Source organism: Strix uralensis, chromosome 1 (assembly GCF_047716275.1).
Source record: "Strix uralensis isolate ZFMK-TIS-50842 chromosome 1, bStrUra1, whole genome shotgun sequence".
Lineage (NCBI taxonomy): Eukaryota > Metazoa > Chordata > Aves > Strigiformes > Strigidae > Strix > Strix uralensis.
Genome location: NC_133972.1, coordinates 98,328,394 through 98,353,153, shown reverse-complemented (window position 1 = coordinate 98,353,153; position 24,760 = coordinate 98,328,394). Strand labels below are relative to the sequence as shown.

General features: G+C 39.8%; 1 protein-coding gene across 1 annotated transcript in view; it reads left to right on the top strand.

Annotated features, from left to right (window-relative positions):
* The first annotated feature begins 18,631 nt into the window (after positions 1-18,631).
* The window catches only part of DDC (dopa decarboxylase), a 60,760-nt gene continuing 54,631 nt past the window's right edge, over positions 18,632-24,760 (top strand). The window contains exons 1-2 of the mRNA XM_074874996.1: positions 18,632-18,692; positions 24,511-24,747. Of these exons, the coding sequence (XP_074731097.1) occupies positions 24,547-24,747 (201 nt within the window). The 5' untranslated portion in view covers positions 18,632-18,692; positions 24,511-24,546. The remainder of the gene's footprint in view (positions 18,693-24,510; positions 24,748-24,760) is intronic.

The following is a 24,760-nucleotide window of genomic DNA, read 5'->3' as shown; positions in this document are numbered from 1 at the left end:
TTGGGTGTGAATAGGAACACAGTGAAGACAGTGGGGTGATGCCCGAGTGCTGCTCACCACTCCCTTAGATTCAGTTTCCCCGCCTCTTCCCTCAGACTTGTGAAGATAACTCCTACGTAAAGACTTCCATTTTATTTACCTTTTGAAACACATTCTCCAGAGGTGTGAGGATTAGCATTTTGGGCTATCAAGCAGAGAAATAGCTATGGAATTGGTGTTCGTAACAACCCGCCCATCCTCCAAAACAGTCTGCCCAACTGCCATCAAGAGAAATGGAAGGTAAAAGCATGGTTCTGCCAACAATGATGAGAATGGTTAAAGCAAGTGGCTAAGCTCACTACTGAAAATGTACAATTTGCCCCACAATTCATTGCCCCACAAAGAATGCTAATACATCCTATTCTGAAATACTTTGTTAGTTAGACCTTTTCAGTGTTTGATTTCCTCTGTAATACTTCTCTTTGTTGTTGAATTACTGCAGGATATTAATGTGCTCTGCATGACTCTTACCAACTCATTTTTCAGGTTACTGTAGTACTCTCAGAATTGGGTCCAAAGACAAAAACATACAGAAATGAGGCAAGCTGTGAGGATTAGAGCTTCTTGAAAAACTACCTCACAACACAGCTAGTCATGGAAGAAAACAAATTGATAATTACAGAATTGGTGGGCAGAAGAATTAATGTGATTTTTCACTAAAGACTATGTCGTTTGTGAAAACAGCTGGCTAAACAACAATGAAAATTGTTGAAGGCTTACAAAGTTTGCCTCAAAATATTCACAATCAATTGCTGGAACAAGCGTTTGACCTGCTCTAGGAAATGGAGCACTTCAGAGAAGAGAGTGTGCCTGAGAAGGCATTGCATCCTCCTGCTTGTACGCACACCTTCACAAACAAAATCCTAGAAGTTGCTGTCCTTGAAAGGATAAGGGAGGAGGAACTCCTAGGACAGAAGTTGAAAGAGATAAAAGGAAGAGCAAACAGCATGCTCAGAGGAACAATCAAATATAGTAAGACAGTTCAGCCAACTAGAAAGCAGGGACTGAGGGTAGCATACCAGACTTCTAGAAAAACATAGACAGCTGAGAAGAATACAAACATTTGATTCCAATCTCTTCCAATACAAAAGTTGCAGAGCATCACCTGAAGTGTGCAGGGGTCCAGGTCACAAAAAACAAATATTTCTTCATAGACTCATGTAAGCTCCAGTGTTCTCCACCAGAAAATGTAGCATGTGGCAAAAGTTCACATGGGTTCACAAAGGGCTTGAACTTCATGACAGAGAAAACTCAGCTAATGGATGTTAACCACAAAAATACTGTCTTTCACTCTGGAAGGCCATGGGCCACATGTCACCAAGTGCCAGGAGCAGTCTTTAGGGAAAGAATCATTACTTAACAGCCCATATTTGTAGTCTTTCTTCACTCTATGTCCACTACTAAGTATTAGATCAGAGCTATAAAGATTTTTGATCTGATCCAGTACATGTGTCCACATGAGGGCCAGCTCATACAGAAACAACTGGAGGTAGCACTAATAGCTGAAGAAAGACCAAGAAAGCCTGCACTACAATCAACTGCAGGCTCCCTCTGACTGAATTAAGGCTGCCTGTAGAGAAACGGCCATGTACGCACTGGATTTGCTCCCTACTACCCCAGAAGGCGATGCCAGAGGGTTTGCTGGGGGTGCAGGGGCTGCCTGGTTCAGCTGCTACAGCACAGCAGAGCAGAGCCCATCAGGGCCCTGGAGCTGTACCTGAAGGGTAGTGTCGGGCTTCATTCGGCTCCAAAACTGGGTCATAAATGACAGGCACTGAGCTGAGCTTATGCCTCATCCTCCAAAATGAGCACTAAACTGGAAAGAGATACTGATCCCTTGCAAGTCAGGAGCAGGTATCCTAAAAGTTGCACATATATGGGTATCTCCTGGCTTTTGTGTTCAGTGGTGCAGAGTGGTGTGTTGAGAAGTTTTCTCCTGGGTATAATGCAACTTTTCCTCCCCCTGTTTGGGAGCTGAGGAACAGAAAGGGGCACGCAACTGCTGAAGCCCAGTGTTTTTTCTCACTGAAAGCTGAGGTGCAGCAGGAGGGAGAGGGCTGTCCTGAGGCAGACAGGCCAAGCCCAAGTGGGACCACGGTGGCCTGTGAGGTTCTCCCGGGCCATCAACTGCTGGTGAGACGGGGAGAGAATGGGAAGAGCAGATCCTGGTGCTTACCCCCATTACATCCCATAGTATCTCGGGGGAGCCGGGTGCCGAATAGCCTCCCAGCAGCACACATCACAGGGTGGCTGGGCACAGGGGCCCGCCAGGCCATCTCCTGCCGCAGCCAGCGGCTCACCCAGGCTGCTGCTGCCTGCGAGGGGCTCTGAACCCTTCCAGCGGAACGACAGCCCCCAACAAACATGAGCTTGTGCTGATGAAATCCCATTTTACTAATTCCCAGACTCCATTTCTGACTGCTTTAGTTCCTGGAGCGAGTCAGGACAAAAAAGATCAGTCTTCCAAAAGGAAAAATAAGTAAATAAATAAAGAGACAAATATGTCTGTCACATCAGTGCAGGCAGTTGAAATACAGGCCGGACCGTGCCTCATTTCACAGTTGAAGGAAGCCGGGTTTTGCATGCCGGAGAGCTGCAGGCAGGGAAGGCCCCCCTGATTCCTGACCCCACGCCCCAACCCCCCCGCCTCCTCCTCCTCCTCCTCCTCCTCCTCTACCCCCAGCGGCCAGGCCAGGCCAGCAGCGGGCAGCCGGAGACGGACCGCACGGTGGAGCACGGGTCGGCGGGGTCTCACGGTCCTGCGTTAAGCATGCGACGTTTATTTTTTTTTCCTCTCTCTTTGTTTGTTTGTTTTGTTTATTGGCGGCAACCGAGCAGGGCTGCACCCTGACCCTTGTCTCCTGTAAAACAGCAATAAAACAGCTCTAAGTGAAGGTCGGGTGTTCGCCAGCCTCCTGCGGGGCACTTGCTGCAAATGGCGGCGCTGGCTGGCGGTTGGCAGTGCCGCCCGGGGCGAGGCCGTCCCCGAAGGCAGCAGAGCGGCCGTCCCGTCCCGTCCCCCACCCCTGAGGCAGCCGGAGGCGGGAGCCGCCGCCAGGCAGCCCCGGGGTGCGGCGAGGGCTGCCGCTGTCCCGGGGGGCCTGGCCTTGGTGCGTCCTTAATTGTCCTACTTGCCGTCTAGCGTGAACCGCCAGACATGTCGGTTGTCTAAACATTTTCATCAGCGCAATTCCCTGGCTTCAAATTGGCAGAGGCGGGATCTGCTGGGGCGGTTGGCTTGCTCTACTCCAAGTCTCGTTGGCACCTAGTGTATTTTCACTTGAGGTTCTGTGAGTAAAAGTCCCATGTCCTTCCCATCCTAATGCCTGTGCATTGCTGCTGAATGAATTCACAAGGTTTTTTTTCCCCTTGTTGAGAAGAATGACTAATAAAGCTAATGAACATAGTGCTACACATGGTTAATGATTAATGAAAAAGTGCAGGGAAAGCACAGTAGCAAAGAAGACCAGATAGTTACTGAAAAAGCCCTAGAAATTTCTTGAGATTAAAATTCTTTAGCTGATGACCTCTTCCTCACAGGACAGGAGAACATAAGGGAACTACAGAAACTACCTGTTTCCAAAGTACCTGGAAAAGGAGTGAATTCTCCAAACAGGTAAGGATAAACTCACTAATGTCTGAACGTGAAGTTACCTCTGTACTTTCACCAAATAATCCAATCTGACAAGTCTGCAGAATTTGTTAAGTATTAAGCTAGTGAGCATTTAGAAATGCAGCATAATATGCTAAATGTAATTTTATTTTAATTGACATGTGCTTAAGCCAATTTCGTTGAAATAGTCAAGAGTTCATGAAGTGTTTTAAAATCAAAACTTTGCAATTCACAACATTTTTAAGAGAATCTCTTCTTAACTGCTTCTAAAAACTGACTTCAGGGCACTGCTGGTGAAGTGAAACAGTCTGGAGGGACGTCAGTACCTCTGAATGATGGCATCCTGGGGCAATCTCAGGGCTGAATCCCAGCTGACAAGGGAATTTTATAAACCTTCTCAAATTTGGTCAGGAAAAAAGTTATTTGAAAACTCAGTTCTCCTGTTCCTGTAGCTTGGTTTCATTGTAAATTTGTCACATTGGGCTTGTCCTCTTGTAGAGGTTCTGTTTATGGCACAGGGACTGTCCTTTCTGCACACATAATGGGGTACAACTGTTCCTTCACTGGTGAAACAGAGACTGTCATCTCTCCTGTCCCATACTGTGAAGTTAGTAGAGTGAAATAGCAGGACTGAGGTAGATGGAAGTTTCATCTGTTTGTTCAGAAGATAGAAAAGCTCTGTTAACAGAGAGGTTGCTGAAACCTCATGTTTAGGAGTAAGAAGACAGAGCAAGACAGTTTTCAAAAGTGGCTGCAAGCTGACACATTAATCCTGTGAAAGTGAAGAAAACTTGAGATGTACTTTGCCTTCCCCTTTTGCCAGTCAGCTGGCTTCTGTTAAACTTCTGTTTCTTGGGACGTGTGCAGAGCCAAGAAAAGTAGGTGAGGGAATGGTTAATGGCATTTGAGATGGTGAGTTGTAACACTAATGGAAAGAAAATTGCTAAAGGTTGTTTAAAGTTGTCAGAGTTTCTTTGGATGGTCAGTTGATGCATATCCCTGGGAAGCTTTTCTGTTGCTTCAGTCTTTCCCATAGTCTCCCTTTAGTATATGTTTCTTACTCTGTTCCTTCCATTATACATCAAAAAGTGGTCACTTCATTCTTCTGAGGCGCCAAAAATTACGTTTTTTTCAACCACAGATAATATATTGCATAATCAGCAAAAATGTATGGCCAACAGTATTTTGTAATACCATCATTTGTAGGTGAAAAAAATTAGTCCAACCCATACCACAAATTAAACTTACTTCCACAGTATCCTAATCACAGTCCTGTTATTCAGCTCAACTAAGTCTGTTACCTCTGCATGTATGCAGGCCTCCAGTGTTCCTCTGATGAGTGTCTCCCCATCTAACCAATGCTCATGCTGGTTACATGTTATATCTCTTGGCAAAGATCTTTCCTGCAGAAAAAGTTTAGAATGCAACAAATCATTTGTTGTACATGTTTCACCTTCTTTCTTGATCCTGTGCAGATTCTATCTCCATCTATTCACAAACAAATAAATAAACAGAAGAGATCTTATGGTAAATAGTCATTACTTGAAAGATAAATCAGGATTTTAGTATTAGTTTCTTTGTCAGGGAGGTGTCAAGAGCATTGTACACTTAAAAGGTTGCCCTTACAGTTTACTACTAAGTTATAGTATACCATTTTCCTCCTCTTGCTTTTGAAAGGAATACATGTTTCTGAAATTCAGAGCAAGTTTGCTGAGCTTGGTGAAGGTGTAATAGATTTTTAGTTTTACCCTTCCTTGTTGTGTGTTTTCAGAGGAATGGGATGGTTTATAGGGAGTCAAATGTAGTTTAATGTTGTTATTGTATTATGTCAGACGTATTTCCTTAGTCCTGATTTTATTCTTTGCCGTTTCAAAGGCAGACAATTAGAGAGATTATGTCTCTAAGAAGCTGATGACTGATGTGAGGATTAATGGCAGCACATGATGGTTTTTTCCATTGATTCTCCATCAGTGAAATGTCGTGCTGTATGTCTGGCTGTAGGAACATGGGGTGACCTGAAGGCGAAGATGTGACTCCAGTACTGTGTAACCTATCAAACAGTCTTTACAGAGGATGTATCTCCCAGTCTGTTACGTACAGCCTATCTTTACAAGACTGAATATGAAGAAGAGAGGTCAGGAAGGTTTTGAAGTGTTTGAACAAAGATAAGGCAGAAAGGTTTCAGTCACTGAAACGGGTATAAGGAGAGAGGACATGGGACTCTTCTGATCTTAACGCTGGAGACAGTTGAAGCCGTAGTAGCAGTAACTCTGCATTCTAGTAGAAGCTGGAATACATATAACCGTAAGTGAGGGTTATTATTAGCATTTCAGAGTTTCAAGCCAGTCTTGCCAAACTTGGGTTTGTGACATTCCTTATGCTTCAGAAAATTCTTTTTCTTATATACCAAGTACCATTTACTGTCTGATTGCTAAGGTAACGTCAAGCACTGGTGTTAGCAATGCTGTCATGTAATTTGGAGTTCAAGGGATACAGTAACATCTTAAAATGCATAGAAGGATGCTACAAAAAGGAAGGGAATAATTTCTTCCTGCTTAGTGGACAGGATGTACAGTAACGGGCTAAAATTGATGGAAAAAAGATCCTAGAAAAAAAATGCACAGCAGTGTATTGTTTAGGAAGGCTATAAATTCAGTGTCAGGGTAACACAACTGTTAAATTGCTTATAACACCTCCCTGTGTTTTACCCTCATTTGCCCTCAGTTGTGCTGTTGACAAACTGTTTCATTTAAATGACAAAAACAGTTTTTAGATTTTCTTTTCTCTGACACTTGACAGTGCAGGTACCGTTAACGTGAAATAACAGGAAGCAAGCATCATTACTATGACTACTTAGTCACGTGAAAAAGCGGGATGGGAAATTACAGAAATACTACATATGGCGCTTTCTGCTTTTAAAAACAATCCGAGCTCAGAAAATTAGAAACAATCCAGATACTCGTAGAACCAGGTATATAAATTCCAAGGTGAATATATGTTTCCAGATACAATGAACAAGCTGAAGGCTGCTGAAATGCCAGCATACTGGGGAGATGGCTGGCATACACCTTTTCATCTGACAGTACTGTAAAGAAACCGGTCTTTCAGTGGGGCTTTCTGTGTTGTTCCTTTAAAGGGAGGGAGAGAGAATGAATGCAAAGGATTTAGGAGGAGGTGACATTTCTTTAATGGCATCCTGTGGGTGCATTATCTTGCAGAGACCTTTTTCTTTGTATCTCACTCTGATTAGCACTTTTCTTTGTGCAGTTTTAAAATGCTTGGACAGTTTTCCCTGAAGAAATACATGTGCCTTCCAGCAGTTTTAAATTGCTCTTGATATGTTTGATATCCTTATACATCTGCAAACCCATCAGAATCTTGCTGAGTTCTTGACTGCAGTGCTTCCTGTGGTAACTCTATTTTCTGCAGTTTTAACCACACATCATGTGAAAAAGTGTTTCCTTCTGTCTGTTTTTAATCTGATCTCTTTTAATTTCACTGACTAGTCCCTCTTGGGCTTTTGAAATTTGAAAAACAGAAGTTCTTTATCTTCTCCCTTTACTCTTTCTTTCCCTTATCCTTTCCTTGGCTTTCCTCATGTTCTGTTTTCAAAGCTAACCAGGCCCACTCATTTGAATCTTCCCTAGAGGCGAGGATAAGTGCCTTTGAAGAGGAATGTTCTCTTAAACTCCAGGAGGGCAGTGAAGTCTTTTTGAAAGTGAAAATCTGAGAGAATATTGAATATTCCAGAACTGTTCAAACAATTGATCGAAAGTCACTAGAATATTTTTTGTATAATTCACTAACTTGTTCTTAGTGGATCCAAACTTCTTGCTCTTCTTCATGATACTACTTATTAAACAGAGGTTTTCATTCAACAGTGCCGCCAAGGTTGCTTAGACTATGTCCATTAGTTTGGCCCTTAAAATTTATGGAGACTTAATTCCACCCTCCCTCTGTAAGCTATGTCACTTCAGTATTAATGTTACTGAGCTTCCTGAGACTCTGTACTGACTATTCAATATGTGACATTCCTAGCTCTCCTCCCCAGTTCCTGTGGTTGCATTTTAATGGGAATAAAAAAAAAAAAAAAAAAAAGCAGGGGTGGAGAGGAATGGGATGTTGGGATGATGTCCTTTCACTTCAAGCTTTCATATGCTTACTAACAAATGCAAAAGCTCCCAGGTAACACAACTTTCATGTATTTTAGGCAACTGAGCTAGAGGAGTCTACCAGACCTCCTTGGCAGGAACTGTCATTGAGATGGGACATAGAAAGAATGGACCAGGAAGAATACTCACTGCAGTGATGGCTAGTGACAGGTCTGAGACAGGAGATGATGAGTAACCCTGTACTGTAATAAAAGATAAACTAACAGCTAAGAGAACCTGTGGAAGAGAAGGAGGAAAATTGTGTGTATCTTTTGTCCGTGGCTATTGACACCTACTCAAAATGTTCCATAAGATGATAATATTTCCTGCCTAAGCATAAAAGACCAGTTGATTTTACAGAATTTGCATGGGAAGTGGAAACACCCAGGGAACAAAAGAATGGATCTTTGGAAAGAAAGAAATGATGGCCAGAGAATATCTTTTTGAAACATCTGTCATGAAAGGTAGAAACTAGGAAGGTGTTAACAATGTCTTTATATTAAATATTAAATGGTTAATAATAAAAAACACCCTATTGATTATCTAAATCTGTGTAGAATAAAACCATATATCAGTAAGTTTCCAAACTAATGTGTAAATAAAATTTAATGTTACAATGTAGATGCAGAGGAAAGGCTTGATTGTAGAGAAATAGCTCGGAAATCTCTGTATAACTACTTAATGCTATTTATTATTAAGGACCTAGGGTAACTGGGGTAAACTAGGGTATACAGTCAAATTTAATAACAAATGTAGATACAGTATTATCATTGCCCAGAAATATAAATCCTGAGATCAGATAAATTTGTTTGTATTCATTCATTCATTCATTCATTCATTCACCTTAATTAACCAATTCAACTGATTAATTCAAACTAAGCAATTAAGTAACAGAAAACATTTGGAAAGCTTTGTAAACAATAACAGCATAAGCATAGCTTTAAGGAATGTGCATACTCAAACAGAAAACATTTCACACCCCAACTAGAGTGCAAGTACAGGCATCCCTAGGCAGTCACCGGCTAGTAGCAGGGCCCTGCTGCAGTCTTGAGCGACTTCACCACTGGCCGTGTGGCCTGAGCCAGCAGAAAAACCAGCCAGCTCTAACTGGATGCACACGTTACACATACTCCGATGTTTTTCCTTTCTTTCTGTTTTTTAGCATTTTGACCGTTTTTCTTCTGGCATAATCTTCTGTTTCTTCAGTATTCTTTTTCCTCCAAGGAAATTTATATTTTATGCTAGCATCTGTCCCTAGAATCCATCTTTTTATCATGTCCTAGAATTTATTTAATTATTTAGTGATACCTTCCTTGTCATGTTTGTTGAGGATAATGACATACTACTGTACAGCCTTTACTCAGGTGGGTATGTAAACACATGCTTATATATGTTAAGCTCCTGTTACAAGATCTTTCCAGGCTCTCAGAAGTCCTTTATTTGCTGGTTGCTAACATGACAGGTGCCTCACGCTCTCTCTCCTGTTTTCTGTTGCCTTGCACATGCCAGAAATTTTTTCTTGGCACTGCTGACTGGGACAACGACTCATCCACTCCTGTGCCTGCCTTGCCAGCTTTTAAATGGGCCCATATTGTGTCATTATCTTTAGGTATCTGGAGACTAGGTACATAGGTGTTGATTCCTGAGTACGTATTGCAGGACCACAGTTCTGAGGCCTGCCACACCTGCTGGGATAGGTGCCTTATTGTGCTAGGCTGCTGAAAATAACATTTATTATGATGCAAAGTTTAAATTCAAAACACAAAACACAGAGCCTTACAAATGTGTTTTGTGCTAATGATAAGATACTAATAATGATAATGATAAGCAATAAGATACACCAAAAAAATAGCATACCTTATTATGATTATATGCAAGTGTAAGGATGCTCTGTAGCTACATCAGCAGCTTGGCTAGTTATAAGGCTGATCTCAAGAATATCTGCTCACCGCACACAACTTTTGTGTGAATCCATGCCCTGGGTTGTTCTTACACCTACCTCTACCTCCTCTGTTTCAAGGTTATTGATGCACATTTCTACTGTACATCCTAATGATTATGCTCCTGGCTTTGGGTGTTTTTTCTTTCTAGTGCTATCCAAGAATCTGAGATACAAACATTTTTTTTTCCCATTTAATCTTCCTTTTTTAAAAAAACTTTTTTACCATTACAGTAATTTGTTACCATGCTGAATGTTGTTCTGTTCAGCCCAGTAATTAACTGCATACTAGTCCTTAAATGACTTTGAGTGGTGAGCTACTCATTTACTACTACTGTGGCTTCCTCACATGTTTCCTTCCAAGTTTAAAAAAAAAAAAAAAAAAGAGAAAAATTCTGTCTTTGTTGCTACAACTTCTTTATTTTGGAGGTTCCTCTGGGCAACATTTTGCTCATTTTTCAAGATCAGAGTTCTTATCCTTTTAAAGATATATATCTTAAAAATATGTTGTACCCTTTTGGAGCAGCAGTTTGTCATGTAATACCTCTTTATGAGTAGTAATTTTTAAGGACATATATTGGGGCGAAATTTCATAGCCAGCAGAAGGAGTTAGGTATTAAAGGTGGTATAGGGAAGCCAGTGTTATTAATCTTACAAAATAAAAAACTTTATAACAGCTCAGTACGTACTGTCTGTTAGCACCTTCTTTCTCACCTGTTCTTATTTATCCAGCTGTTGAAAATGGCTGTTAAAAAAACATGGTTTAGTTACCTTTTTGTTTAGAAAATCATCCCTAACTCTGATGTTTCATTGTTTTTGAAACTTAAGATGATCTTGATGTTCTGCAGGTTGTGTGGTGGACCTATTGGCTAGTTTGTGCTGTTTTACTGGGAAAGGCGTATTCACACACCTTTGATTTTTCTTGCTTGTTCCTAGCATAAAGGGTAGCCTCCACACCCTCATTCTTAAAAAGAACTTGTGATGGAGGCTATTTGCTGCACATTGCTTTTAAATATTTATTTTTAGTGTACTTATGTTTGGTACATAAAATGCAAAAATTTGTGTGAAGAAGGGTGATCACTGTTCTGAAGTTATGAACATTATTACATTGTGTTATTGCAACATTATTACATTACAGAGAGTGTCACATCTAATGTAGTTGACCTTGTCACTGGGTATTGATTTGTCATCTTTGTGCAGTTTCTACTGCTCATCACTACTCCACATTAGAAGTGAATCCAGTGCTTGTTTTCAGAAGAGGATTGGTCTTTTGAAAAAAATACAGTTCCTGCAGACTACTGGTAGTTACTTTAACAATAGAAGCCTCTGATAAGTAGTGAAGATGCTTTGAAATTACTAAAATGATGCATCAACATTTGTTGTATCCAGAGCAGCATAAAACATCCTTTTTGCTCAAGAAAAGTATCTGTAAAAGGAAAGGAAACCAGAACAAATGTAGACCTACAAGCACCGTTAATTTATTTGAAAAGCAGCAGAAAAGTTATCTTTTCAACCCAATAGGAAATGGTATGAGTATAAATGGCTTCTTCAATAGGGATTTAAGAGGACAAACAGAGAGAAATATGAATTGAGTAGTGCTAGATGATGGAGTGTAGCTGATCTCTGAGTACAGGAAATTGTGTCCTCTGCTGTAATTTGTATGTTGTTCTCTGCTTCACTGCACGGTGTCTCTACACTTCCAGTTCAATCCCAATCCCAATATTCAGCCCATTTTTCCTGGAAAAAAAATAAATTAAACTTAGATGCCTGATGAGGATGCGAATACAGCTTCATTGTAAGAAAACCCACAGCTCCACCTATCTCTCTTCCTAATTCAACAGGCAGAGCATAGCAAATGTTTTGAGTCTTAACACATGTTCTGGATCCCTTACTCCCCAGTCTTCTTCCACATGCTAGTTGAGGATGCTTCTGGTCACCTTGCCATCACAGTTTTACAGCTTGTCTTCCTGGGTAGCATCAGTAGCAGCCAGCAGAGCTGTAAGCTGCAGAGCTGAAGAGAAGTGTATTGTCTTGAGGATCCAGAAATACTGTCAGGCTTTTTGTGACAGCTTGCTATCCTAGGATTGGTAGAAACCAACTGTTATTTGTAAGTATCCATTGAATATATAACACTATTTTTCATGTTTTTTCAGTGAATAGGTAGTGTCTTCTTTTGTAAGGATGTCATGTAACTCACCCCTTGTTTAACATCGCGTTATTTCCTCTATCTGAGCAATGCTGCAGGCTTGGAATATGCTTGACATGCATTGTACTTGCAGTTGAAGAATCTTGAGCTAAGCTTTGGTTTTTTATGTTGTCGATTAATTACTCCAATTATTTTTCTTGAAGACTGCAGTTACATAACAAGTAGACTACTGGCTGGGGTTGTGTGAGTTTATTGTGTAAGATGCAGTAAATAAATAATAATTTTGATGAAAGGTTAGTGCGATTTTACATGCTGAACACAGATATTAAGAAAAAATTAGCAACCACTGTAAAATATTAACTTCTTGTAAATCATTCACAAGTCAGAGAATGTAAATGCAGAGCAGTTTTCTTAATGTTTGCTTCAGTGGGCAATAGGAATAAGTTTAGACTGGGGTCTTGTTGAAAGAGAGAAACTGAAAATATTCTCCCCTAGAGTTCAACAGAAGCTATAGGCAGGTAAGGTATTTTGCTCCATTATACATTGCAATGTATGTAACATAAAATGTGGTAGTGATTCTTCCCTCAGCATACTTTCCCTCCATTCTGTATTCTCTGAGCACTAAAGAAGAGTGAAAAATAGCATTTAACCACTTCCTGCTGACAAAAGTTAGCCTGGTGGTAGAGGTGCAAGAGATGTCTCTTAAGACTATGCAGATCAAGATCTCTCCTAAATAAGAGAGAGAGTTTTTTTAGAGAGTTAGCAGGAAGAAAAATACAGAAATCTCCAAACTTCCAAAAGTTTCCTAGATTGTCTTTCAGAGAACTAAGCAGAATGTCAGACTGCTGTAAAGGCAGGTTGCTTCTAGACTGGCAGCATCTGACCTCAGCACACAGAGGTTCAAAATCTGTGCCTCTGACCGGAGACAAACTCTGCCAGAGTGTAGATGGGGAGGTGATGCCACTTTAAACCTGGCCTAGATTTAGGCCGTTTGGGTTTTGAATGGAGTTGGAGCCAAATGTAGTAACACAGAAAAATAAGCTGGAAGAGAACAACCCTTCCTAGCAAAATATTTTATGGAAGCTGCCCATGAGGAGTTACCCAGAATTGCACAGCATATGGCAAAGACTTGCATCTGTACTTGAAAACAAGAACTTAAATGAAGGTCTCTGAGCACAAAGGTAACGAATGCATTGGGCTATCCTTCTTATTTAACTGCCTGTCTCCTCCAGCCACATGTAAATCCTGTCTCAGTGAGAGCCTGTCTCTCTAATGATAATGTGGAAGCTGTGATTATCATCTGAGGTGTGGAAGTGAACAGTATCATAAGGAGAACAGATGGCAGGCAGTTCTGAGTGGGGATACGGCTGGCTGCACTGTGGTGAAGCTACCTGCAGCAGCTTAAGCTGTTATCTTTCCTGGCTGGCTGTTTTGCCTCCTAGCTGGAGATGATTGCCCTTCTTATGGTGTTGGCAGGATGGGGCATGTGAACACTTGGTGGCTCTGTCACCCAGTGCTACAGGGACAGACAGGTTCTTTTAGGGATGTTTGGTAGAATGAGGACTGGCCACAGGGTTGTAATTACAAGTAGAGCTTCATTATTACATAAAATATTTAATGATCAGCATAGCTCGTTATCTACAATTTCTAGCATTTAGTGTAGCTTATTGTTGCACAAAGTTTTTATCAATTATCATACTTTCAGTTAAGCAAAACTTCTAGTAATAAGTGTAGCTTTCTTACTGTCTTGAATCTTTAGTTACCTAGACTTTTAGTCACATGGACCCTCTGCAGATTGAGTCAAATTCTTAATAATTAGTGCATGATGCAGTAATCGTAATCTGGACTCAGATTTTACCCAGAAGAACACAAGTCACTCAGTCTTCAGAGGAAGAAGACAATGGTGGGTGCATCCCAGTCCACTGGGAGATCATGGGTTTTGCTGTCCAGCAGCGGGACTGCAGCTGCTTGATTTTACAGGTAATATCTCATGTGCTTTTACACCTCCCTGTTCCATAATGGGTGTCACCACATCCTGGCAGCAGTGCTCGGTCAGCAAATAGTCTTGTCTCAATTCTGACAGGGGATCTGACTGTTCTGTAATGGGGTTCATCACATCTTGGTGACAGCCACAGTGTTGAAAAGGGAAAGAGAGAAGGAGGTGATACTTGATCAGCACGCTTAAATTTTATGTCTTAGGAAATGGTGTAGGTTATGCTAACCGTATTACCAGGAGTCAGGAGCAGGGCATACCGATCACATGGCTTCAGTGGCAAGCCTCATCTTAGTGTAAATGCATCTTCCCGAGCAAAAATCACACACTGCACTCAAGCCCTTGAGGCATGCACATATATCACTGCCACCTCTGAGACGGAGACAATCCGCAGCAGAAGGTAGCAAACATTACCTTACTCGTGGCTTCAGCTGTGAATGTGTGTCTGTGACCAGGGAGTCCTGTGGATGTGGAAGCTTCAGTTCCCACTCAGTTCTCTGGAGCCCTAGGTCTGTGATACGTGTAAAGTAATTTCTCTTTCTTGGAGAAAGTCCATGTACTCAGTAAGTTTTATGTTATATTAAGCATAAATTCTCCAGAAAATTGTCACTGGTCTTTTCTAGAAAGGTGCTTATGTTAGCACAGGACTGAAGGGGAGTCAAAAGACACCTTTGCAACAGAGCTGTCGGGGAGGAGGGGCAAGAACCACCAGTACGATCCCTTGCCATAGTACTTGCTGTAATCCCAGACAGTTGAGCCCCAACATGATCTTTATGACACTCCAATGTTGTTCTTATCCCATATAGGCTTATATTGGTGGCAAATGGTCTTCCAAGCTTACTGCAAGCAGTGCATGGTCCTCGTGATAATGCATTCATGACAGACAGTGACAAAGTGTCTTCTGGACCAAGCTTTATGTGATTTTTGATACCTTTATAAACAGTGATCAAAATGAATTGCTTACATAATAACAAGCACTGCATTACGTTCCCTCAAGCCATCTTATTCCTCATGCTTACCTGGGTCTGTCTTCTCACCCACGCACTGGACTATTCCATTCATAAACTAACTGCTATAATTTGCTTCTCTGACACGAGGTCTTAATAGCACATTTAAGCCCTAATAGGAGTTCATCTATCAGCCACAGCTTGTGTGAGACTCACCGTGGTCAGTGCTTGAGAAAATTCTTTCTGTGAGCAATATATGGCTGGACGAGTGCCCCAGCAGTGCCTACACTCCTAAGTAAACACATCTTCTCAGCTCACAGCAGAAGGTATTCCTATCTCTGTATTGGAAGAGCCTGCCTACTGTGATTGCAGCCTGCTCTCACTGTCTCTGTGACTCTTCACAGCCTGTCAGTTTTTCTATTGACACTTCTTCAGTTCATCACAACCTCTTTCTTTTCTGTAGGCTTGCTTCCATAAGAGTGAAGTGCTTAGGCTGCCTCGAACCAGCAAGTGGTACATTAACTCCTCCGAAGCTGTGTGTTTGAGTCTGTGTCCATGTTCACTTCGTTAGCAGTTCCTTTTTATCCTTCTTTGGTTTACCTTCACATGTTCACACAGACAGCAATACGGAACTGAACAAGGAAAACAAGTCACACATGGAATATTCATGAGAGATAAGATAGATGCTTTCCCAGTTTGTCAGCTCTGTCTGAGATTCATCTCCTGGCTAATCTGTTGCAAAGTCTACTTATGTTCTGCAGGAGACTTAGTTTTTATCCATCTATTTGTGTCTGAAGGCTTTATTTAATTCTTACTCTATTCCAAAGGAAATGCACCCTCTGTTTTATCTAGAAAATTGTTAGTTGCACATTTCTGCTAAAATATTCTCTTCTGTCTTTTCTCATCTGTATGGCTCATGCAGATTTGGACCTTGTTTATGGAACATGTAAAGACTTTTCATTTCAGTACAGCTGAGTGATTCTTAGAGTTTTTTACTTTCCTTTTCCTTTTTATAGATAATTTTCTTTTGCATTACTGGTATTATTACATTCTTGGAAGGATATATTGGGAAAAAAAAAAGACAGGCAAAGACAGGGTTCTACTACTGTTTTTATTTTTCTGAAGGAGCAACAGTGAAGGAAGCAGGACGAAAGGCTTGCAGCCTCCAAACAGCATCCTCTAACTATGGATAAGGAGTAAACTGAATACTAAGCAATAAACCAGGTGTTTTTTCTTATGCTTATGTAACAGTGACTGTTCCTTTGATGCCAAATATTGAAAACAGGCACAAACATTTTGCTAGTATGATTCCTAATTAATTGTTTCAAGTTATTTTCTCAATACCTAAGATATTTATGATATCTGAGTCAATTTGAAGCCCTTCACATTATAGCTCAGAACAGATGTGTTCAAATAATGTTAGGCTCAGTGATCTACAGCACAAACACATCTCAACCAAATTTAGTAACTAGAGCCACACCAGGAGGCTAGCATGAGATGAGTGTCATGCTATTCAGGTGAGGGAAAAGTTGGGAGTAAAGCCATCTAATCATAACTAGACTGAAGGCCTGGGAAAACTGCCTTTTAATTTCTAATCTGCATTGTATAATGATGGAAGAGATGAAAACTACTGCAAAGTGGGTGCAAACTGCTTAACTCCCTCTGCTTTGATCCCTGTCTGTGCACAGGGACTGGCAATGGAAGGACTGGCAATGGGACTGCAAAGTGACTGATAATACATTGCCTGCGTGTTCTCTGGTGCTGTGCTGGAGCCTCCTGTTCAAATACAGTTATCTCTCCCACCTTGTTTGCAAACCAAAGAGTTCAGCAATGGTAATAAATTGGTACCATTACTGCATGGGCACAGCATCATTATATATCATCATCAGGGTGACATACCTCCACGTGCAAAAACGCGTTAAAGCCTGTCTTATGTTAACTGCGAATAATATGATCTGTTGGTTGCTTACCAACAAGCCCTGGCCTTTAAAACTTTTAGGATCATCTGTTATTCCTCACACACTGGTATCCTGAATTTTGAAACAGTTTGGCAGTAAAGGGGAGATCTCTATTCATTATATTTCAGCAGTAAGAGAAGTTCTTTGTGAAAGAGCCAGCACATGAAGGGTCTGGAACAAATTTGAAGGGCCACAGCATGTCTGACTAGCCAGCACCTGTTACAGAAAACTTCATGATCTTGCTTTTGTCTACCACAGAAGGATTCTGTTAAGCAAAGATCTGTGTATTGCCAACAGTTGATGAGGAGAATTATGAAAAGTAGTACTAGCCAGAAGAATTATTAGAATTATAGAGACATGGGATATGCTTTTTAGAAGGGCATTTAATTCCCTTTTTCCACCTTGCTTATTGTACCTCTGACACTTTATTTCATTTTTCTTCCTGCAAAATAAAAACCCCATGATTTTAATAGAAAATGCAATTATTGTCTTGTCACAGCAACTTCTAAGGTAACTTACAAGTACAGCAGAGAAATAAAACTACAACAGATGACTGTGAGGTGGTATTTCAACACTGATTAAACCAGCATTTTAATACTCCAATCTTAATTTTAGTTTCCATTTTTAATTTCCTTTGAACGTTATTTACCTTTTGCAAGCCATTTGGATGAAACATTGAAGTTAGATTTGAGTAATCTTTATGTTTTCTAGAGATACTTTCAGTTTCTGCATCTCTTATACTCTTACAACATATTTTGAATTTTCAGTCAAATTGAGGGAGAAATTTAAAATAGGAAAAATCTCCAAACCACTTTTTTTCTTATGGAGTCCCAGTTTGTCCAGGCTGTAGCCCTGTGCACTTAGCAGTTTATTTGTGGTGGAAAACAACTGAGAGCCATCTGCAACCAACCCTGGATTTCTTGGTGCTCTCAAGATTATAGACTGATCATTACAGCAGGCACAACCCAAGAACTGAAAATGCAAGTCAGATCACAGAGTAACATATAGCACAGCAAGCACAATGAAACCCTCAAGGTGATGTGTGGATTTTAGGTTCCGTTTTTATTTTTAATAGGCTCTTTCAGAATTGTAACAGAGTTACAATTGGCCTTATATCATTACAACAGCAAACACAGCCATAACAGTTTTAAAATATATGACAGCCAGAACTTTTTCCTCCTTCACAAAAAGGTTGGCTGTAATACTGCGGTGCACTAGAGACTGGTCTGGGAGCAGTGGCTGTCCCAGATCTCCTGCCACACTGGCTATAAGCTGTTCAGGACTATGAATTGCTGTTAGTATTTTTTAAAACAAATGAACTAAGTAAAAATGACGGCTACCTGGATTCATCTAGAAAGAGAACTCCCCATAAAACTTTTCTTTTAGAATAGGGGAGCAAACCTTGAACATTTAGTATTGTTTGCAGTCACTTGAGTGGTATCTCAACCGTATCCCTCTCTCTCTTTCCTGAAAATAATGTTTTACAGAAGTGGTTCAAAGCACTTGATTTTACAGCAACTGCCACAGCAGAAACATCCTGAAGTGTATAAGGCAGACCGGGAGCATGTGATCAGGCACTCACTGTCAGACTCGTTAATGGAGTTCGTGGAAGAAAACACACACCACCTCACAACTAACGGAGGCAATGGCCGTTACTCACTCAGATCCGTCTACCTTTCGGGTAGCTTTTTTTGCTAAGTATATTTTGGAGGAGGTGTGGGAGGAGGGAGAGATGCTGCTGCTGCATGTTCAATGCAAAGTGCTTGGCTGTGATAGGCTGAGGGGATGTGGATACTCTGCCTATATATGCTGGCAACTGCATCCTCTGCGCTTTATAGCTGTCACAGAGGAGCAAAGAAAGACAGTGAGAAGGACAGAGGGGAAGGAAAAGCCTTACCAACTCGCTGTAAGTAACATTATTTGTCCTTAAAGCTTTGTGGTTATTGAATTCTAGTAGGTACATTTGGATTAATGCAACAATTGGTTACTTAGAGTGGGAGCTCGGCGAATAAACAGCCAGCCTGTGTTATTTTAGAGATAATCTGGGATACTCAAAGAGCATTTCTTTTAACCTAAGTTTGCACAATGTACTGTGCACCTCTCATTTTATGTTTGCTTGTTTTTACATATGATGTATGTCAGCTATAGCTGTTTATGTACATTTATGCAGAATCCCATGGATCCAAAAGTTTCTGTCTTGTCTTTCTAAGTGCAACAGTTCTGAACATCCAGGCAGACCTTGAGAAATTCTCTGCGAAATATTTTGAATAATAAAATTTTCAAGATAAATTCAATGCATGACTTTTCCTCAGAAATAACCCTTTCCACATCACTATAATGAGACCTCAGAAGGGAAAATTACTGAACTGCAGACTCTGTGCTAGTGACAGCAATGAATAAAACCAGCAACTTCTAACTAGAAAAAGAAATTTTAAAAGGAAATGTAGAGCCTGTAACATATATACCTAATTCTTCACTTGTGCAAAGGTCTTGGCTCATGCAACAGTAGAAGTACAGAGTAGATCCATTTCCTTTTACTCATGCTGGAATAAAATCCATCCTACAGTCGTTATTCAGGCAATACTCCTATTGTCAATAGTAGAATTTTAGCTTAATAGTAGCAACAGCTGCAAAAACCTTCAGTTGGGTTCAATAGCAGAAAGTCCTCATGGCTTCAGTGGTGTCACTGTAGCACTATGAGCCTTTAAATACATTATATTCTGCAACAATCAGTTGGCAGAATAGAAAGTGCACTTTTCTCATTCATTGGAAAGATATACAGTTATTACCTTTTTTTGAGCCAATGCAGCTATCAATTTAAGGTGCTATTAATGCATCTATTCTGTATTTAATAATAGGAGCTGCTAAAATATTTTATTATGTTAGCTGTTTCTTATTTGACTTTGATGAACTGGAAAACAGGCACGCATAAAATAATAATATGTCGAATATACCTCTCTCCTCATTTTTCTTTTTCCTCTTTCCCCCTTTTTCCCTCTTTTTTATCTTCTTCTTCCTCATAACATGTTTCCTGGTAGTATTTAGTTATCTTTTACATTTATAATTAGTTAATGCAAAAAACAGATTCTAAAATTATAGACAATACTTTTTAACAGAAATGATAAGGTGAATGTTATCTGCATAACATTATACCTCTAAAGTAATTTAATACTTAATTGTGCATAAACTGCTCATTTGTGTGGTTCAGTTTCAAATAAAGTAGAAAAAACGGTTTGCAAATGAACATTATACTGACTATACAATCTAAAGACTAACAACAGTTTTCAGTAACTTCACTAAAATAAAATATTGCTGTGTTCTAATTTCAGTGTACTGAGGTAGGAGTAGTTTAAACAAAGCAGCAAAGGATATGTCAACTTTAGATTGTGTAGTGTACTTGTCCTGTGACAAATTCCAGCAAAATTAAAGAGCAAAGAGTTTATATATGAATAATGATAATAATAAAAAAGATACATTAATATCATATAAGTTCTTGTTTTTACCTGAAGTTAAGAGCAAAACTCAATCTTTTCCAGTAAAGTAGGACTTGATCTGAAGAAGTATGGAGTGGTGACAGTATCCATTGATGCTTGCTAGGAACAGAAGTACTCAGACATAATATTTGTTTGATGAAATTGTATTTTATCAATTGGAGTGAGGCTGTTGATGTATTTGAATACAGACTGTGCTTACAAAGTGGTAGAGATTGATAAATAGGCATGATGCCTCCTGAGAAGCTGTGCTTTCCTCACTTGATGTTCAGCTGGCAGATGTTGAATATGCTGAAATTCATCCTGGGAGGTGTGAGATCCCTGAGAGCATAGAACCTTAACCACTCTTTGTGGGTCTTCAAGAAAACTGACCACTATTAAACATTTTAGAGAGAGGTTCAGTTTCTCTGAAATGTCCATTTAGTTTCAGAAACTCAGCCTTTATTATTTTGCAGTCTAAGTCCCTTCGACTTAAGTGGGTATTTCGAGTACACACACATTGTAACACTCAGCCCTTCAGAAAATATGGATGCTCTCAAACAGTGTTTTCATTTTAGACCCTAAGGGCTGAGTCATCTGAGGTATTTTGCTTCTTAGAAAATCACACTCTATATTTTTAAAATATGCTGGTGTAGAGGGAAGGTTTCGCTATGCATTGTGTTGTTGCATTGTACGTGTGTGCATATGCATGTGAGAGGTAAAAGAGAGAAATATTCTGTACTGACAGAGAAGTGAAGTAATTTGCATTTTTATAGTACTAACTGGTAAGCATTACAATTGTCAGATACTCTAGTCTACTGGATGTGGCTTCCATAGCAAGTAATACTTTCAAGCAGATGAAGTGAGATCTATAATGAACAATTGAGGAAGAGAATAAAAATAGGGATGAGAGTGTAAGTGGATCTTGTCACTCACAGAAGAATAGATATAAAATAGGAGGTGAAAATGAAAATTTAAATAACTACTGTGTTCCTGCAAGGAGTATGCCTTCACAGTTCCTGGTGAGATATGTACATTACAGCAGTAAGGAATTTTCAGGCAAGGACTTTTAGGAAAGAAGATGCATGGATACATAAAGATAGATGTTTAGATAGATTTTAGTTTCTCAGTATTGTCTTTGGGGGAAAGAAGAATGAAATACTTTGCTTCAGATTGAACCAGATATATTTTACTGGATCAAACTCAGTTGAAAGTTCATTAGAGGTTAAGTAGGTACTGGTTTATATCAATTTATAACACTGCAGCAAGTATGGCAGATTTGGGATGGATGGTTCATCCTCCCATTCTTTATGCTTAAGCTTCCTGGTTCAATTACTTCCTCCATGCAAAACAGTGGGATTCCGCTGTAATTTAATTCTTTATCCTGAATTTTGAAAATGCTATTGCAACAGTGATTCTTGACAGAACTAGTGCAGCCAAAACAATGTTAGGATAAACCAGTAGACCTCCAGTTCTTGGGAAGAACTATAGTTAGCAAATAACAAGTAAGATCTCAGTGATTATCTGAAATGTATTTTGTCAAACTGAGTTGACAAATTTCAGTTCCATGGTCATAGGCTGAAACCGCAGAATACGTATCTGATGTTTAGATCTAAATTTTATTTTCTTATCCTGATATCCAAAAAGAACTTTGTCCAAACTGCTAATAATAAAAAATACAATAAATTATATCAGCATACTATATAGGAACAAGATGATGCAAATATTACTTGGAATAGAAAGAAATTTCAGATCCAAAAAAATCTAGGTGGTAGAAAAATGGTCACAAGTTGTATATCATAGTATCTATGTTGTGGTAATATGATAAAGTACGTTTATTTTTGTGTGTTTGTGAGCTGTTTTGAGCTTACACACAATCCTATTTAATTTATGTAATTTGATTTATAATTTGGAAAAAGACCAAACGATCTACAGAAGCTTCTATGTTAAGCTGTCACCTATATTTGATTGATAGAAAGTAAAGCTAGAGAGTAGTATAGTGATACTCTTACCTGTTTTGAGATTGTACTGACAGTTCATTGGTCCCACAGATACTGAACCGATCCACGTGTAAAAGTCTGTAGGAATGGTGGTGAGCAACAGTAGCATTAGAAACACCAAATCCTCAAGTTCTGAGTCAGTTTAACCTCAGGCAACTCCCACTAATTTGGCAGTCATGGGTTAAATTGTTATTTTCACAGCTTTCATCTCTGAAACCAGAGAAAAAAATAACAGATTACCACATGCGAGTTCTTTAGAGCATGCTATAGCAATGAACTGATGAATGAAGTAGCATAAAAAATGGTGATAGCATAAGTTAAGGGTTAATTTAGAGATACTTTGAAAAAGAAGTGAAACACTACAATATTTAGATTTCTTCTAGTAAAAATATCTAAACCAAAGAACTGAGCCCTGGGGTGTAATTAGATTGCTGCCACAGAGATGCATATTGATTGCTGCAGTTCATGATGATTTATTTAGAAAGTTTATTAAAATTTTGAACTACGGTCAAAGATGTTAAAAGAAAATGCACATAAAATTTGGATGATATTGAAGAAATGGAATCATCCTGACTATAAAGGAGTAGAAACAAAACTGCTTGCTTAAACACAGTCTTTCAAAGGGGAGATGACACACGAAGCTGCCCACCAGAATCCTCTAAGGACCATAATGACTACTGGTAATGTGTTTCCGGCAACTTAGTAGCAAGATCTGAGAAAGGTCTTAATTCCCCTTTCAGAAAGGCTTAGAGAGTGCCAAATAAACACTTACACGATGGTTAAAGAGGGTAATATAACTCTAACAAAATAGCAACAAGAACAGCTATTTTCTGGGGGGCTAGGAGTCCCTACTCTGCAGATCCTTGCCTTCCCAAGTGGTTCGTGACCTACAGCAGCACTGTGCCTTCTTAAATAGCAGCAGCAGCTGCTCCACAGAAATCCCAGATCCTCTATTTGTAGCAGCAAAGATGTCTCTAGGACGGTGTTTATCAATGATGTCTTTCTTTTGTAATGTGACAGTACCAATTCAAATATAATAAAGCCCAGAAAGGTCTCTCTTTTCTCAAAATGATGTCCTGAGTTATAAATCCTTAGCACAAATAGCTGATACCTAAGAAATCGTCTCATAATTACATAACATTCACATTGTGCTTAGTATAATTATTTCCTTACCACGTGAAGATTTGAAGATATGTGAACTAAGCATAGTATTTCTTTACACCAGCAGTGAGTATCCTTGTTTCACTTGCCAATTTTATTCTAGATTCCAAGGAACAGTATCACTTACTCAGAGTGTATAAAGACTCTTGGACACTTTTTAGGCACTGTGATATCAACATTGTATTCACTGAGCATTCGAAATGCACAGCCACGCACAGTAGAAAAGTTGGGCGGGTGAGGATGGCAGGAGCAGGCACCCTAGCAATATGAATTTATGTTTGCTCAGTACTTTGCAGGCAAACTCCAGTTTACCTCAGCTGAGCCATATATCACCTTGCGTGAGCACACAGTCTCTGCCTAGCTCAAAGCACACCTCAAGCTCCAGCCCAACACCTTGGAAATAGGGACAGCGCCAGACAGAGCTTCCTCACATCCTCCTGAAAAATACAGTACAGATCAACTCTAAGTGAATTCTAATTGCAACCTCGGTAAGAAATAAGATTTTGTAAATGGCGCTGCATGTGCATTTACAGTGCAAGAGTAAAGAAGCTAAATCTTGAGCACAGGAGGCAAGAAGTACCTAAAATGACAGGACAGCACAGTGGATTACTGTGATAACTGTGATTATTATAGCTTGTTATTATAGATTATAATAGAGACACACAGCATGCTATTTTCTTAGACATCTTCTTTATAAGGCAGGAGGGAGTTGATTATGTGCCACATAACAGTGCCACATCCTTGGCACTGGCACACTCAACTAGCAGCAGTATAGATTAAATCTGTGAGTTCTGAATCTTCATCAACATACATCTACTGCTCTTCTGTGCTATAGATACAGCCTACCTGTATTAATCTACATCATGACCTCGGCGTCACAGATTTAACAGTGTGATATACTTCTGTACAATGTCCACCTAATACTGGAGTGGAGCAGAATGAAACACTGTATGGGCATTGGCCTAATGTGCAGAAATAAAAGAGCATATGGTCTTTTCAAAAAGGCCATATGAGTCATCCTATAGATCATCTGAATAATGGGTTTAAAACTAGTAAAATTTTCTTTCAAAAGTGACTTTTTTTCTTTTTTTAGGGTTTTTCTGATACTAAGTCCTAAACTCTGATACCCATGGATGCCGCAGAGTTCCGCAAGAGAGGGAAGGAGATGGTGGACTATATTGCAGATTACCTGGAGAAGATAGAGAAAAGACAGGTCTTTCCAGATGTGGAACCAGGATATCTAAGGCCCCTCATTCCAGACTGTGCACCGCAGGATCCTGAGAGCTTTGAGGATGTCTTTAAAGACATAGAGAAGATCATTATGCCAGGGGTAAGAAAAATGG